Source organism: Athene noctua, chromosome 5 (assembly GCF_965140245.1).
Source record: "Athene noctua chromosome 5, bAthNoc1.hap1.1, whole genome shotgun sequence".
Classification (NCBI taxonomy): Eukaryota; Metazoa; Chordata; class Aves; order Strigiformes; family Strigidae; genus Athene; species Athene noctua.
This window is the reverse complement of record NC_134041.1, coordinates 12,349,060-12,364,264: the sequence shown is the minus strand read 5'-3', so window position 1 is coordinate 12,364,264 and position 15,205 is coordinate 12,349,060. Positions and strand designations below refer to the sequence as shown.

The 15,205-nt window shown below is 42.2% G+C and overlaps 1 protein-coding gene across 7 annotated transcripts in view; it reads left to right on the top strand.

Moving 5' to 3' along the window:
- The window catches only part of ST3GAL3 (ST3 beta-galactoside alpha-2,3-sialyltransferase 3), a 189,228-nt gene that overhangs the window by 129,503 nt on the left and 44,520 nt on the right, over positions 1–15,205 (top strand). For all 7 annotated transcript variants that reach the window (XM_074906359.1, XM_074906356.1, XM_074906358.1 and 4 more), the window contains 2 exons: positions 5,719–5,814; positions 10,298–10,484. In XM_074906359.1, the coding sequence (XP_074762460.1) occupies positions 5,719–5,814; positions 10,298–10,484 (283 nt within the window). The remainder of the gene's footprint in view (positions 1–5,718; positions 5,815–10,297; positions 10,485–15,205) is intronic.

The window sequence follows — 15,205 nt, the reverse complement described above, 5'->3', positions numbered from 1 at the left end:
GTTCACACCAACATTTTCTCTGTTGCCAAAGCCAGTCTAAGGTGTATTTGCTGCTTTTGCCTGCTCTCAGACTGTAGCTCCCTACCTTCTCCTTGTGCTGCTGCTATTGTTTGAAGAGGGATTTTAAAGTGGGTCACTGAAAGGATTCCAGTTTAAAAGTTTTTCTCTTAACCTGGGTCATTCCAGTAACCTCATTTACAGAGTTCTCCTCCCACTGAAGAGTTGTGTTGGCACAGCGCTGCAACGGCAGCACAAGAGGCAGAGGGCTGGGGATGGGTGGGGAGGGTGAGTGCTGCCGAGCCTATTGAAGCAAGTGTTCATGTAACCATGCACTGAATGCAGCTTTCCCAGGGGAAGGGTGGGAGAGACAGAAGAGGTGAGGTCAGAGCAGTGCGTGAGAGCATAGGAAGGAAAGAGGGGATTAGAAATGTATAATGGGGGATCTACACCAAGCCTTTGGTCTTTGGCCCCACCCAAGCTTCTCCATTTCTGTCCTTCACAAAGCTGTCCCTTGCCTCTCATAAACCCTGGAAATGAACTTGTTTGTTTGATTATACCTGTGCCAAAAGGGCATCCTGAAGCACCTTTCCTGACACAATGTACCAACATGGTGCTAAAATGAGGCAAACTCGATCCTTCCGGGTATGTGTACACCTTTCATCATCCCAAAGCAGCTTTGCCAGCTCGCTCCGACTAATCCCTCCATTGTGAGTAGAGCTATGTTAATAACTTGCAGCAGCTGAAGGGCATGTGAACAAATGCTACAGTTCACACCTGTAACATAGTGTAAGTGATGCCGTGCTTTCTTAGTTTTCTTCATGACTCTTTATTATGGCACCTTTGCATTGAACTGCGTATAGTAACCTGCTTCTGCACCAGGGTAGGAGGTAGGTAAAGCTGCAGTTGAGTTTGTGAAGGTAGCTGCAACTCAGCTTTGAGCTTTTCTGGATAAGACTGGAGATCCAGGGGACTTTCTCTAGAATCAATGTCCTCTTCGTTCAGAGCTGGCACACCTTTCTCCCCAACGCAGATAAGCAGTGGGCCTTGTCTTTGACACTTAAGTGTTCTCTTTCCCTCTGGCTTTTCCAGGCTCATTTATATCATTGACATTTTCACCGCTTGCTTTAGTGGCTCCTCCATTAGCCTGTCCCTCATTCTGCAAATTGGTCATGACTCTTCTGCTGGCTGGACTTCAGTGGATTTTGGGTTAAATCTCTGGTGATGACCTGTAAATTTCCTGTGAAAAGACATAAATATAAAAACTTGACCAACTCTTTTGTATTACCTCCAGGTGGTAATGAAGGAAAACAGAGTTTGAGCTCAGTCTTTACTAATACAGTATATAAACAAGTGAGGGAGGAATTTGATAGAGCAGGAGAGATGTGTGTGTCCCTCAGGCTCAGGTTGACAGCACCAGTTTAAGTAGCAGCAGCCAGATCAAACCAAAATATGCTAAGCTTCCCTAAATACCAGTTACACTAAACATGTATTTTTAAATTATTCTGTTATATTTCCCCAAAGCCTTTAGTTCCAATGTTGCGTAAAGGAGGGCTTTGTGGTTTTTCTCCCCTGACAAATCCCTGAAGCGCTTTGATAAGAGAGGAAGAGGAAGTAGCAATTGCTACAACACATACATGTGTTTACAGTGCTATATTGTTCAAGAAGATCTGTGTGAATCCCAGTTTTGGTGTTGATGAACTCAACATCTGAACATCTGTGTCAAGAGGCTGTACACCTGGTTGCAGCTCCCAGCTTAGGGCTTTAGGGAAAGTCTGTCTGGTGTGGAAAGACCATGACCCTCCTTCATACCACCCTGGTAGCAAACTGGAACCTGGCCTGTGTCTGATGTGTGTGTTCAGTCCTTGAGCTCTCCTGGAAAAAAAATACAGCTTTTGACATACTATGTAAACAAAAAAGTGTTTGCGCACTTCTTTATGGAGAAACAATTGAGCTGTAACCGATGCTGCTTGCATGGTGTGTTTCTTCAGCCAGAAACTTGCCTGGAGCCGTCAGTGACACTGCAGGTTTCCCATGCTAGGGCACCATCAGTTGGTGCTGGCTGTGAAGGAGCCCAACTATGCTGGTCCCAAGTGTCCAAACTTCTGGTCGGGGTGTGAGGTCAGGTGCCTGATGTCCCTGCCAAATGCTTCTCTTTCACAGTGCCATCAGGGTGGCCCTGCAATCTTCTCACTGTCCCACAGTGTGACTGTAAAACTGGTGAGACCAAGCCAGCTCACCTTTCTGCCTGGTTGCCATAGAGTCCTGGCTGCCCAAACTCAATGTACACACCTGATGTGCAGAACCCAGGCAAAGACCAAGACTCACCATATGTTCATCATGTGCAACTGAAGAAATCAATCTGCACCCGAGTACTGCCTTCTGAGTGTGCAACAGCAACTTCCAGCTTTGTGACAAGTACTTTTGAAAGAAATTTAAGGAAAAGCTGCTAGAAGATCAAAGATTAGACCTTAGCATCAAAAAGATACTAATGCAAAATCTTATCTGTGAACTTAAGGAAAAAGGAGAACCTATGTGAATATGTCAAGACCATGAGGGTGTAAGAGTGGTTCAGACATGAAGCTGGGAAAAGGTGATTAACCTATCAGTTATGAAAAGTAAAGATAGAGCCATTCAGTTAAATATTTGTTTCATTTTGGGGGGTAAAGAGAAAATTATGTTGTCCCTTTTTACAGCAGCAATTAAATACTTTGTGTATTTTTATTACTAACCGTGAGGACAGTTAAATAACAATTATATGTCTTTTTAAATCAGTAAACACTGAAGAGTATTTATAGAGTTAAAGATTAAGGAGTTAAAAAGTTTAAAAATTGTTAAAAAATTAAAGAGTTAAATAACTCTTTTTGTTATTACTGTTTGCTTTTTAACCCTCCTTTGAATGGTAGATAAAATAACAAATGTTGTGCCATTCCTAGAGAAATATGGGAAGTGACAGAGAGGTGGACGTAAGTTGATTAGCTTGGGTTTGCAGGAAAAATCCTGGAAAGTTAGATATGGGCTAGAATGGTGGCATAATTGATGTGAGCTAGCTTAGGTTTTGTGGAAATGGAATCTTGTCATGTAGAGGGTATCTTTTTTTAGATTAACTAGAAGCTATATTGATAAAGGTAACCTTTTAAAGAAAGGCATTCATTATTTGTCTCAGTCCATTATATTCTGATTCTACTCAACGCTGTTGTAGACATATCCTTTTTTAGGAATGGGATATGTCACACAGCTTTAAAAAGTTACTGTCAGGGTTGAGAATTAATCCTTTAGTGACACTTCTAGTGTAATCCTGCTGGCAGGTGTTCGCAATGTTTAAAACCAATCTGGAGGAAATGTAAAATCACACTAGAAAAATTTACCAGAGCCAAAGACTGGGAAAATAAGGAGTAGGAGGGCTGGGTCGGTCTAGACCTTTTTGTAGGGCCCTTCTCTGAACACTCCTTTACTGGAGCCAAATCAAAAGTCAGGCCTCTCAGAGGTGACAATGAAGATCATGCTTAAAAGATGAGGATTATATTCTGCAAACGAGTGACTGTAAAAAAGAGCACTGGAATGATGTATATAAAATCTCTGTGTAAAAGGGACCCTGCTTTGAGCAGCATTAGCTCCGCATGCTGGTCTTCTAGAGTCAGTGCTTCAGAGATCTGGGGAGAAGTTGAAAATGGTTCAGAGAGGTACTGCAAATATGACTCAAGACCTAGGAGAGCTGCCATACTGTAAGAGATGTGATGAGCTTGCTCCGGTTTGTATGGTCAGGAGAAAATTAAGAATGGGTTTTGATTAGTCTACCAGTACTGTGTGGGAACAGGGCCACGAAAAGGAGACTGGTGGAACTGGTTCTTTCATCTCATGTGTAGCGGCTCATGCTTACCAGTCTGACCTGTGACTGATTATCCACCTAAATGCAGATGTTTACACACAGTGGTTTGTCAGTAAGTGGATCACATGCAGATGTGGAAGGGACTGCTGACAGTAGATGGTGCTTTAATTTAGCAGAAAAGAGAAGAATGCGATTAAGTGGTTTGAGGCTGAAACACATCTGTATTCAAACTTGGTAAGAGCTAGCATCCTAACAGTGAGTGGGGAAAGAGATCGAGGGGAGTATCTATAGCTTGCAGCCTTTGGATTTCAGCATGGTGTTCTTCTTCAAAACATAAAATTAAGAAAAGTCATGGCTCAGAGACAGCTGGGTAGAGAAATTACAGAATTTCACCCGGCAGGCTGTTGTTCAGGAGGTCAAACTTTCTTATCATAATGATCAAAAGAGCATATTTGCATCTGAAATTTCACCTGGCCAGAACTGAATTATGTCTTTTTTCCCTCCTGTAGCACCTTTTTCTTAAAGGTTTTGACAAAGCTGTTACCATCTTTCTCACTCAGTTGGGTGTACGTGGAGCTGACTCCCTTCCCTGAACCAGATCTTGCCTCTGCTTTCTCCTTGTTGCTAGAACTGTATTTTATTTCTGTGCCATTGTCTATAAAGTTCTTTCTCTATTGTGATTTGTTTACCACAAACATCCACACTTTGGCCCTTAGGGACATGAACACTGGGCTAATATGTCCATCTTTTTGAGGAGGCTATTTCTTTTGGAAAGGATGGGATCTGCAGTGAAACTTTATCTGGGCTGGGGAAGCTGTTCCTGAGCAATTCTTGGTGCTGTTAATTCTGTGCATATCTCCAGCTAATGGCTCTGTCAGCAGGGTAACCCTCCGTGGTTTAGCTGAGTCTTTAAGTGCGCTCCAGCCCTGCTCTGCAAAGACAGACCCCACATAAGTAGAGCTTTCCTCACACTGGCTCTTTAGACTGATCACAGTGAGAACAGTCTTAGAAGAGACAAATCTGCTGTGCCTGGGACTAAGAAGGCCTTCTAGCTCAGAGATCTGCTCCAAACAACTGATTGCCTTGGACCCTTTCCGAAAAAGGCTCTGCAGACACGTATTCCTTCAGTGAACTACCAGAGATGGAGGCACATTGCCAGAAGAGCCAGCTGCGTTTGGGATTAGATGGCTGGAAAGATGTCCTCTCTCTGTCTTCAAAACGAAATCACTTTTAAACATCTGCTGCAGGGTTCTCGTGACTTGCAGTTCCACGAAAAACTGTTCTCTTCCTTCTCTTTCCTGTTTCTTTGTTAATCAAGGTTATTTTCCTTCCCCTTCCTCACCCATTGTGTCTCCTTATATGTTTCCTACTGGACAGGAGTGGGGGACGGTCCTTTTTCTATCCATTTAGTGTTTTTCTGTCTTATGAAGTCTTATGATAACTGCAGCAATTTTGCACTCGGCAAGGTGAGCACACTCGAGATAACCTGGCAAGATATGCCTGCACTCAGAAAATTACTTGGAGAGAGGACTTCCTCGCTAAGCCTTTGGTTTATTGTTATTTCAGTGCTAAATGAATAATGAGAAGGTTTAAGTAAACAGATGGGTTTGATTCAAGCCCATCATACCAGGGGTGTGGGAGGAGAGGAGCTGCTTGTCCTGACAGCTCATCTCATTAGGCCACACATGGTATGAGGTGTTGAAAGCAGTTTATCACGTGTAATGCCTGGGCATGATGGGGTGAGCTGGGGATCAAGTGTATCTCTGCTCTCCCCTTAATTCTTAATATTCCAAAAGGTTTCCCGTAGTTCTCAGGTGCAACTAAATATGTGCAGCTTGGTGTGTTTGAAATTATGTTACAAATATTACCTCTTTCCTCTGTTTCTTTCACAGTCTCAGCTGCCGGCGATGTATTATTGTGGGAAACGGTGGAGTACTTGCAAATAAGTCACTGGGGTTAAAGATTGATGACTATGATGTTGTTGTCAGGTGAGTCTTTGACGTCACAGTTTTCTTGTCATATATTCAGTTTCTGTATCAGTTCACATGCTATGCAGGCAAACATTAAAACTACAATAGTGACAGTATCCATTTGCGTGGAAGCATTAACTAATATGGAGGGGAGAAGAAAACCAAGAGCATATAAACATTTGTTATGAATGGTGATTGCATCAAAGAGTAAAGGCACTCCTCATGCATTCTATTTTCCAGTACTGTTTGGGAATGTGGTCCCTCCTGTGATGCCACTTGAACCTTCTCTTCATAGCTCCTTTCTAAAAGCTGCTGCTTTTGTGATGTCCTTCTGTGGTGAAGCAGTAAAACACCGTTGGGTCTGCTCCCAGATATATCCCCTAGGTAGCTTATGGAAGTATTATTGTTCATACATGTGTAGTATTCCCTGGGACCTACACTTCACATTTAGGATGGGAAGAACTAAGAATGGTGCAGCATGCGGTCTTAGGAGGCAGTAAGCCTCCATGAGTTAGGACTCAGTAATGATTAAACACCCATAGGTGCACCCTAGAAACTGTGAATGCTTTGCCTCTGTTTCACTGCAGATCATGATGTTGAATAAGGGAGCAGAAGCAGAGTGGTACAGGAGCGGAAAGGACCACAAAGCTAGGACTTCTTGGTTTTGCTGAGGACCCAGATCATCACCATCTCAGAATGATTGAAAAATGTGTTGATATGTGAAATCACAGGTCTAGTCGTAACTCTTAGTAATAAATCTGTCAAGTCAGGGAGGTGTTCTGGGTGACTGGAGATTAACAAACATAGTACCTATACTAATGGAGAGTGAGAGAGAGATTGTGTGTAGGAGGGAGGGGGGACACGCTCTAGGGAGCTACAGACCCATTAGTCTGACTTGAAAAAAATGCAGATCTTTATAGCAGGTTCTGAATTATGAGTTACAAAATATTACAATGGTAAATAGGAGAAGTGGGATAAACCACAGTATAAGTTTATAAAAACTGGTTTAGCATAGTCTAAGTTAGTAATTTTTTTCGTTAGTAAGATAAGTGATTTCGTACTAAAGGGAATGTAGCTGATATCATCTCTCTGAACTTTAGTCAGCCATGAGACGTGGTGGCAAATAGCAAATTCTTAGCTAAGGTGGAAAAAAAGGGATTAGTAAAAGAATTTAAGGCACAATGAAGGTATCACTTAGCATGGTCTCCTTTCTCTCCCACATACTAGTAATGAGCACATGAGGAAAGAATAGAACATGCACAGAGTAATAAATACCCTCTAACTCCGGACAAAAAGACCAAGAAGATCCCTTTCAGTCTTTTGTTTCTGTGAATGGTTCCCTGCTTCCCCAGCAATGCTCTGGACACAGGGATGACTGTTCAGAACAGGATAAAACTTTTACAGCCCTTCTAGTTCATCCCACTATCGTTTGTTAGCAAAGAGCTCTTACTACCCGTCATGGTCTGGTGACTTGCAGTTATCTGAGCTGAATTAAAATTCAGTTATAGCCTTTTCTTGGGCTCAGACTGCTCAAAAAGTAGCAAGAGAACAGTTTCAATCCATCTGGACTAAGCCACCCACTAAGATTTACATCAGAAAGTCCACTATTTAATTTCCAAAGGAAAAGTTCAACCTTTTCTCTCCACATCAGTAAATCTAAGTCAGTTTGCAAGCTGAGAGGATAAGAGGGCAGCTAAACACCTGTGCTGTTTGTGGAATGGATAAAGGAGAGAAAAGTCAACTATAAAGGTTAAATGAAGCCAGGTGCTTGGATGTGGGACTGAGGAGGTGAGAGAAGACTTCTTAAATATATCAAACTGCTTCCTATACCCCTGCGGAAGCTGGGGAAGTCCCGTGTGTTATAGCATCCTTTTTCATGGGTTGCAAAACTCTTTGAAGGATCAGATTTGGGACCTAGGAGGTGAATTTTAAGGGGAAAAATGTGATAAATTTGTGGACAAAGGAGTGATCCAGCAGTACGTGGAGTTTTTTGATGCCTCATGTTACCGTGTGAGGATCACTAATTGCACCAAGAAATTTTGATCTTGTGGTGAAGAGATTCAGATCAGTTTTGTCAGTTCTAAACCAGCTTGGACTGAGTTAGTTACTGTTTTCCTCTAACTGGATATTATCAGATTTCAGCGCAGATGTTATTCCCAGCTGTCACACTGTTTACCTGGCAGGAGCTTCTTGCAGCAGTCAGTCATCGGTGCTCTGAAATGCCTCCTTAGAATAGATTGCAGATAAGGGCAAAACAAGCATGTATCAGAATTCCTGGTTAGATGAGATAGGGATTCACCTGATTATGATACTTCAGTGATATTTGAGAGGATCTTCGTGATGGCAAGATTAGGAGTTAGTGTCTCTAAGGTCCGTATGTTGTTGGTGGACACAGACAGAAAAACTCTGAAAATTCTGATGGAGAAAGCTGCCAGACCATGGGCAGTACGAGGAGGCCTGGCACCCTAACTGAGGTTTTCTAAGTTAACTGTGTTTATAACCACGAGCATGTCCTGCCTGAGAAAGGGTTCAAGCTGTGTAGTTCGCACCTTCATGAACACAGGCTGTGGCTGCCAGAACTTTTCCTGCTCCGTTGCCTGTGCTGCCCCTGGGGCAGTGACCATGGGGCTGACAGTGCTGGCTGGTTAGCAGGACTGCTAGAGTCATAGCATCACTATGAGTCTGTCAGCAACTCACACTCTGGCCCTTTGCTGGAGACTGGAGTTCATTTTACTTGGGAAAATGGTTTGTTTTGTTTCCTGTCTAGATACAAAGTAGGGGTCCCAAGTTTTGGGAGCTTTAACAAGGTAAGCAGCAAAGCAGTGAACCCAGCAGCTGGGGGTGGGGAGAATCCACCTAAAGAGCTACACTTTAGAGCTGTACATTGTAAATGACTGCAGACACTAACCTTCCCCTCAGCTTCAAGAAGACAGATGAAAATATGTATAGCTAGCTTTCTTTACATAGTACTTTGTTGTATTTATCTGTTACCTTTAGAGCCACATGCTTTTATATCATGTAGGGTCATCTACCCCAAGGAGACACAATGCCTTGAGGTTTAAATAATGCCCATAGCAAAAGCGAGTGATGTGTGAACACACTGTCAGCAACAAAGCAAGGAATTGGACTGGCTGGGAGCACTGTTTTTGCAGGCATTCAGGTCTAAATACCTCAAAGTCAAGGTACAAAACAAGGATTTATAAACCACAAAAAAAGTCTTCGTCTCCTGTATAAGTTGTGGTGGTGCCGATTCTTATTTTCCCTTTAATATTTTCTTCCTAATGATGAAGTATTTTTACTAAAAATACAGAGGAATTTATTCTCTTAATTCTGAATAAAATTTCAGATGGTATACAGGGTTTTTTTTCTACTAAAAGGTTTCCCACCTAAAATGCTTACCCGGGCTGAAAAAGACAAATCCAGATCCTCATTAACATTCCTACACGGCAAAATTTGCAGTCCATAAGCACTTTCCAGTATATTGAACTACCCCAAGTCAAGAAGGCTGCAATAATTCAAGCAGGCAGTGCTGTTCCATCAGGGGCTGCTGTTTGATGTCAGCAAGATTTGTATTCCAAGTTACTTTAAATTTCCTCAGCTTTGAGTTTCTAGTTTTGAATAGAAGTTCTGAATAACTTTAATGTCATAAAAGCAATCATTGCTGTTAATGCCAGAGCAGTTTGGTTTTTGAAGGGAAAAAACTTTGTCTCTGAAGGGTGTTTGAAGAAAAGCACAGCTAAATACATAGCATTCCCTTAAAAACCGGCATGCCCAGGAGCAAAGTTGTGTGTCTGCTTGAGTGTTTTCAGAGTGGGATGGACTTCCACAGCAGACACTCCTCTGAGTCAGTGAGACCGCTGTGCTGTTGAGCCTTACCCCGGCTGCGCAGCCCAACCTTTTCCTCTGCACTGGCACTGCAGGACAGCCCACCTCTGGATGGGCCAGTTTGGGGAGTTAAACCAGGTGGAAATTGTTTCTTTTTTTAATTTTTAGCTGACTTAGTTCCCTAAACAATCTCACTGCAGGTAAGATGAGCAGTGTAAGCTCTGCACTGGAGTTGGAGCATGAGACCAGTTTCAGTTCACTTAAACTGCCATGAAGCTGCATCCTCTGTTTCGGCACAGTCTTGCAGAATCCAAGTAAGATATCCCAGGAGCAATGGGATGTTAAAATATTAATGTTTAGTTTGTAACTCTAAATTTGCAAGGACAATATTTTTCAGTTTCATTTTCTAAAGCTTCCAACCCAATTTAAATCACAAGAGTGGATACACAGAAATGGTTTGCATTATAAATATTCAATGAAATCGTTTAAATAGCTTTTAATTAAACTGTTGTCCCTTGGTATAAAGCTTCATAAATGTTTGTGATGAAGAACTGCAAGAGTTAATGTTTGCTGCTGTAACAACTGCGTACAGGGAGCTCGTGCCCAGCACTTTATCATCAACATACAGGAGTGTAAGTGGGAATCCATGACAGAGTTTTCTCTGATTGCCCTGCAGGCTGAACTCGGCTCCAGTGAAGGGCTTTGAAAAAGATGTGGGTGGCAAGACAACTCTCCGGATCACATATCCTGAAGGTGCAATCCAGAAAATGGAGCAGTATGAGAAGGATTCCCTGTTTGTTCTGGCAGGATTCAAATGGCAGGATTTCAAGTGGCTGAAATACATTGTTTACAAAGAGAAAGTGGTAAGAACTGTCAGCTGATATTGTGAAGGTCACCTAATTAGAAACGGTAGGCAAACATGGTATCACAGTCATATTTGACATGTTTTGGTCTGAGGAGAATTCCTGTGTGTGTCCTGCTGCATATAGGACACACAGAGGCTTTTTTTACCTCCACGGACTTCAGCTTTAATTACACAGGTTTTACAAAGACATCTCTCTGTAACCTGACCTTGCATCACAGATGAGGCTTTCTGTTCAAGATTATGTTAATGTGTACTATGAACAATAATATTTTTTATTTATTTTAAAGAGTATATAAAAGAACCAGATTTTGCCTGGATTTTATGGACTCTTAAGACTTCAGAGCAGAGGAAGGAAAAATACAATGGCAAGGGGATGAAATGGGAGTTTTGGGGATATAAGGATGTGATGGCTCAGGAGGGGAGGAGACAGCAGCAGCACAGCTTCTTGAAACATACAGTCCACAGACTTAATGTGACTTCCTGAATAGCACAAACCATTGTATTTTGCTCAGTTATTGCTGTACTGAGATTCACAGTTTGTGTATGGCTAAAGTGTCACCCAGAAGGACAGTATCAAGTCTAATTTTAAAACACTGAAATGGTGAATCCACTGCTTTCCCCATGTAAATATTTTGTCCCAGTCAGTGCCTTTCTGAAGTACCATGGATCTGTTACTAGTCAGGAATGTTCTCTGTAATTCCCCCAATCCTAAATGGAATCAGGTTGTAATCATTGACTTCTCTTTCAGTGAATGGTTTGTCTTTATCTGTTGTCATGAAATCCAGAATAAATGCCCTTTATTTGGGTATGGTTCTTGTTTTACAAATCATATGTATCTGTTTTCAAATGTTCCTAACAATTTTTCAACAAATAACCAGACAAATGGATTAATGTTGAGAGGATGGGATGTTATATATTGTGTGTTTAGAGACATGAAGAGGAGATTGTCAGCTCACCATATACAGAATGAAACAGTCTGGGAATATAGTTGTATAGGGTTGTTACACAGGTGGCCTTAAGGGCTCATAGTTTGCTCTTGTTTCACACAGACACCACCTTCCAAGTATTTTCCTAGTACCAGACAGATGAAGTTACCTGTCGAGCCTCTGGGCAAGCACAAGTGGGCTTTCATAACATGAATAACTGAGTCAAAAGTAATTTTCTTTGGTTTATGGCATGCTTGTGTTCTTCATTTTGGGCAAGGGAAAGCCATGGCAGCATCTGTGCCCTGCAACCTGAACACAGTTGTAGGGACTCTTAGTGTTTAGCATGAAGTTCAAAGGATGGGTTGGTCTACTTCATAACAAATTGAATTTCCACCTGATGCTTGTAGTCATGCAGTCATCACTAATGTGGTATCCCCTGTTCTTGGAAGGATGCAGCAAATAGTTTGTTAAAACTTGCTAAAAGACTTGGGAGAGCAATTGCAGTAATCTTAACTGAGTGCTTCAGTGCCCAGCTTGGCAGAGAGCAGAAAGAACTTGAGCTTCTTGCATTGCATGTTACTTCAATGCTCTTGCGGTTGGCTCCTTATCCTTCATTTCTTTGGAATAAACACTTCGGTTTTTTCAGTTCTTGTAGGTGATGTTTTCCAGATCTCTTAATTCCTGTTGCTCTTTTGAATGCCTGCAGTTGATTCATCTTTTTCTTAAAGAGCAGTGCCCAAAAATGTATGAAGTACAGCAAATAGAAAGGAGCAAACGGCTGCTTCACTAGCCTTGCGGTTCTCGTCCTTTTTACATCTGCTGTTTTGACTGCCTTTTCCACAGTGGCATGGGACTGAAGATGAGGGTCCAGTTCTTTGAGACTCCAGGTCTCAGGAAGAGCTGAAGAGCAACTACTTCCCCAGCTCTGCACCTTTGTGTTTGTGCTGTTGGCTCTTCCTGCCAGTGAGCAGCATTGTGCACTTGTCCCTACCGATTCTTTCTTCCAGAGCACTTCTCCAGTTTGCCAGGTTTTTTTTGGCAGAGCTTTCCAGCATACCTGCCATTCTTTCCAGATTCATGTCCTCTGCAATTTAGTAAACATACTTTTTACTTCATCATCCAGGTTGATAATGAAAACACCAAACAAAATTAGTTCCTAGGCAGACTCCAAAGTAATAACATCCTTCCATTTCTACAGTGAGCCCACTAGAACTCCTCCTGGATAGTTTTTGGCCACTTCTGAACTTGTATCACAGTAGTATCATTAATAACATTTTTTGGCGTGTTTGTGAAGGAGGTATGTCAGAAGCCTTACTGAATTCTAGTTCATGTCTTGCTTATCCCCTATGATAATTTTCTTCCTGTATAAAGAATTTTTTTTTTTTTCCCCAATAATGACTTGCTCTTGACAAATCCACCTGCGTTGCTCCTCGGTCTTTGTTATTTTTTTCAGTGCTTATCAATAATGAAGCCTGCTCTTCTGAGAATTGAAATCATAAATCAACTCTCTTCCCTTTTTTTTGCCTTCTTAAAGCATTACTTTTGTCCATTTTTCAGTCCTTTGACACCCTACCTGTTCTAGACAAATTCTGAAAGGGAATCACTGCTGGTTTTTGAGGCTGCTGAGCCAGTTCATTGAATACTTTAGGAGACAGTCCAGGTGACTGGAAAACATCTGTCTTGTCCTCTCTAGTCTGATCTCTATTTGAGGCTGAGATCTTGCTGTCACTGGCTTTAGCTACAAGCAGATGGCTAGCACAGCTGCTTTTTCTAGTGGAAACCAATGCAAAAAGTGCTGTCTCTTAGCTAGAAGAAATGACCCGATGGAGAACTAAAAGTGCTGTGGGAATAAGACGTAGGCGTCTGTTTGTTCTGGTAGTGAGTGTTAGTATTTTTATCAGCATGTGGTAGGTTCAAAATGACAAATGCCTGCCCAGTACTCTCTTTGGAGAGTTTCTGTTTCTCTCTCAGCTGATTTTCCAGAGAAAAGGGAGTTTTTTATTTTCCTGGATTCATCTAGACTCATTTGCTTGACTTAGGAGCTCTTTATGCCACTGTTGGTTATTCCTTAGCTGATGTTAGGCCTGTCCCTCTGTCATACCTCATGCCCACTGCAAACCAGTAGTTAGTCAGGAGTCTGACCTCAGGATAGAGATAAGGGAAATGGAAGCATCCTGCTAAAGAACATGACTGCTGTGGAAGTGGACACATTCCTCAAAAAAATGGGCCAAACTCGGTCCTTTGATGATTCCTTTGCTTTGAATGTTGATGGCAACTGCATATGTCCAGGGTAGTGTCACAGGTGGGGTATAGGACTTTCTGAATTCCTTCAGACACCAAACATGGAGCTGTTTGCACCTGCTTGATGGGAGGTTGTGGGCTAGGTACTAGGATCCTCACTTAATTGTCTCTGGAATAAGTGAAATCAAAGGGAGTTTATCTGAGAAAGAGTAAATGAAAGGCGAATGGCTGTTTATTGCTGGAGTCAGTGGTCAGATAAGCTTATTCTCCCTGCAGCTGAGAGGGATTTGCTCTGTGTTATGTTAGTCTTTTGGCAGCACTTGCATACTAAGGAAGGGATAAGTGCTTTGTGGAGCTGAGGATTTTTAGGACATATTACAAGGAAGAAGAAATCAGTGTGGTGCAGAAGCAGCAGCAGAATGGTGAGGCAGAAGATTTGATATGTCAGGTGCAACAGCCTTCTGGAGATCTGTGTGATGCCTCAGTGCCCTGGGCGGCACTATATGCAGAAAGAGGAACAGTAGAATGTAGACCAAAGAAAAAGTAAAAGCTTGGCTGCTTTTTATTTCATTAAACCAGAAATACCTGAAAGCAACTAAAAACTTGAGAGAAAAGATTAATCTAGAAAAATAATAGGTTTGGCTGTGATGATATTCAACATCAGCAGAAAAACAAAGGCAGTCTCCATCATAGAGTTCTGGGTGAGCTGGCACTCAAAATTGCAAGTCTTGTAGCAAGTTAGGGCAGTACTGTATGACTGGAGAGTATAGATCTGTCTTTAAGAAGGGAAAAGTGGGTAAACCTGAGCCACTAAAACCCTGATAATCTGATTTCAGTCATTTGACAAGCATTACCATAAACTGAAGGAGAAAATAATTGCGCTTGTTGCAAGTAAATGAGGGAAAGAGAGTGTGGTATGGAGAAAGGTAACGTGGTTAGCAAAGGGGAGTATTGCACTATGCTGACCTAGTATGTCATTGTACAAGTGGAAAGGAAGTGGGTTGGAGTCCCACAGCCTTCAGCCGCATGAAGCCGTGATTATTGCAGCCGGGTCACAGATGTGAACTGTTCGTGCATCTGTGGTGGCTGCTCTGGCAGTGCTGACTTGCAGTTGTTGCTGCAAGAGCCTGCTGACGCTCCCAGGCACCCCCCCTCCGATTAAACGGCTGTTATTAGTGCATCCCCAGAGGTGGATTACTCATGGACCGTCACTCAGAACAGTTACACTCTCTTCTGTACTGTTCTTTTTGCCAAGAAACATTACACATATATATTGTGACCCACCTCGCCTGCTTCCCACTGTTGTAGTGTCCTGCATCACCACAGGTCTTTTAGTGACAGAAGCTCTTCTGAACACCCAGAGTACCAAAGGAATTGTAGGGGGAAGGTGGTTTGGCCATGTACTGCTCTATTAAAATAATGGTCAAAAGCTGAAGGTTTCTCTATTGTATGGAGAGTAGATGCTTCCCGAAACAGAGGAATTTACAAGCACTAGTTATGCAAACCAACCATCACAGCTCAGTGCTGAGGCTGATTCCAGGGTGGTTTTTTT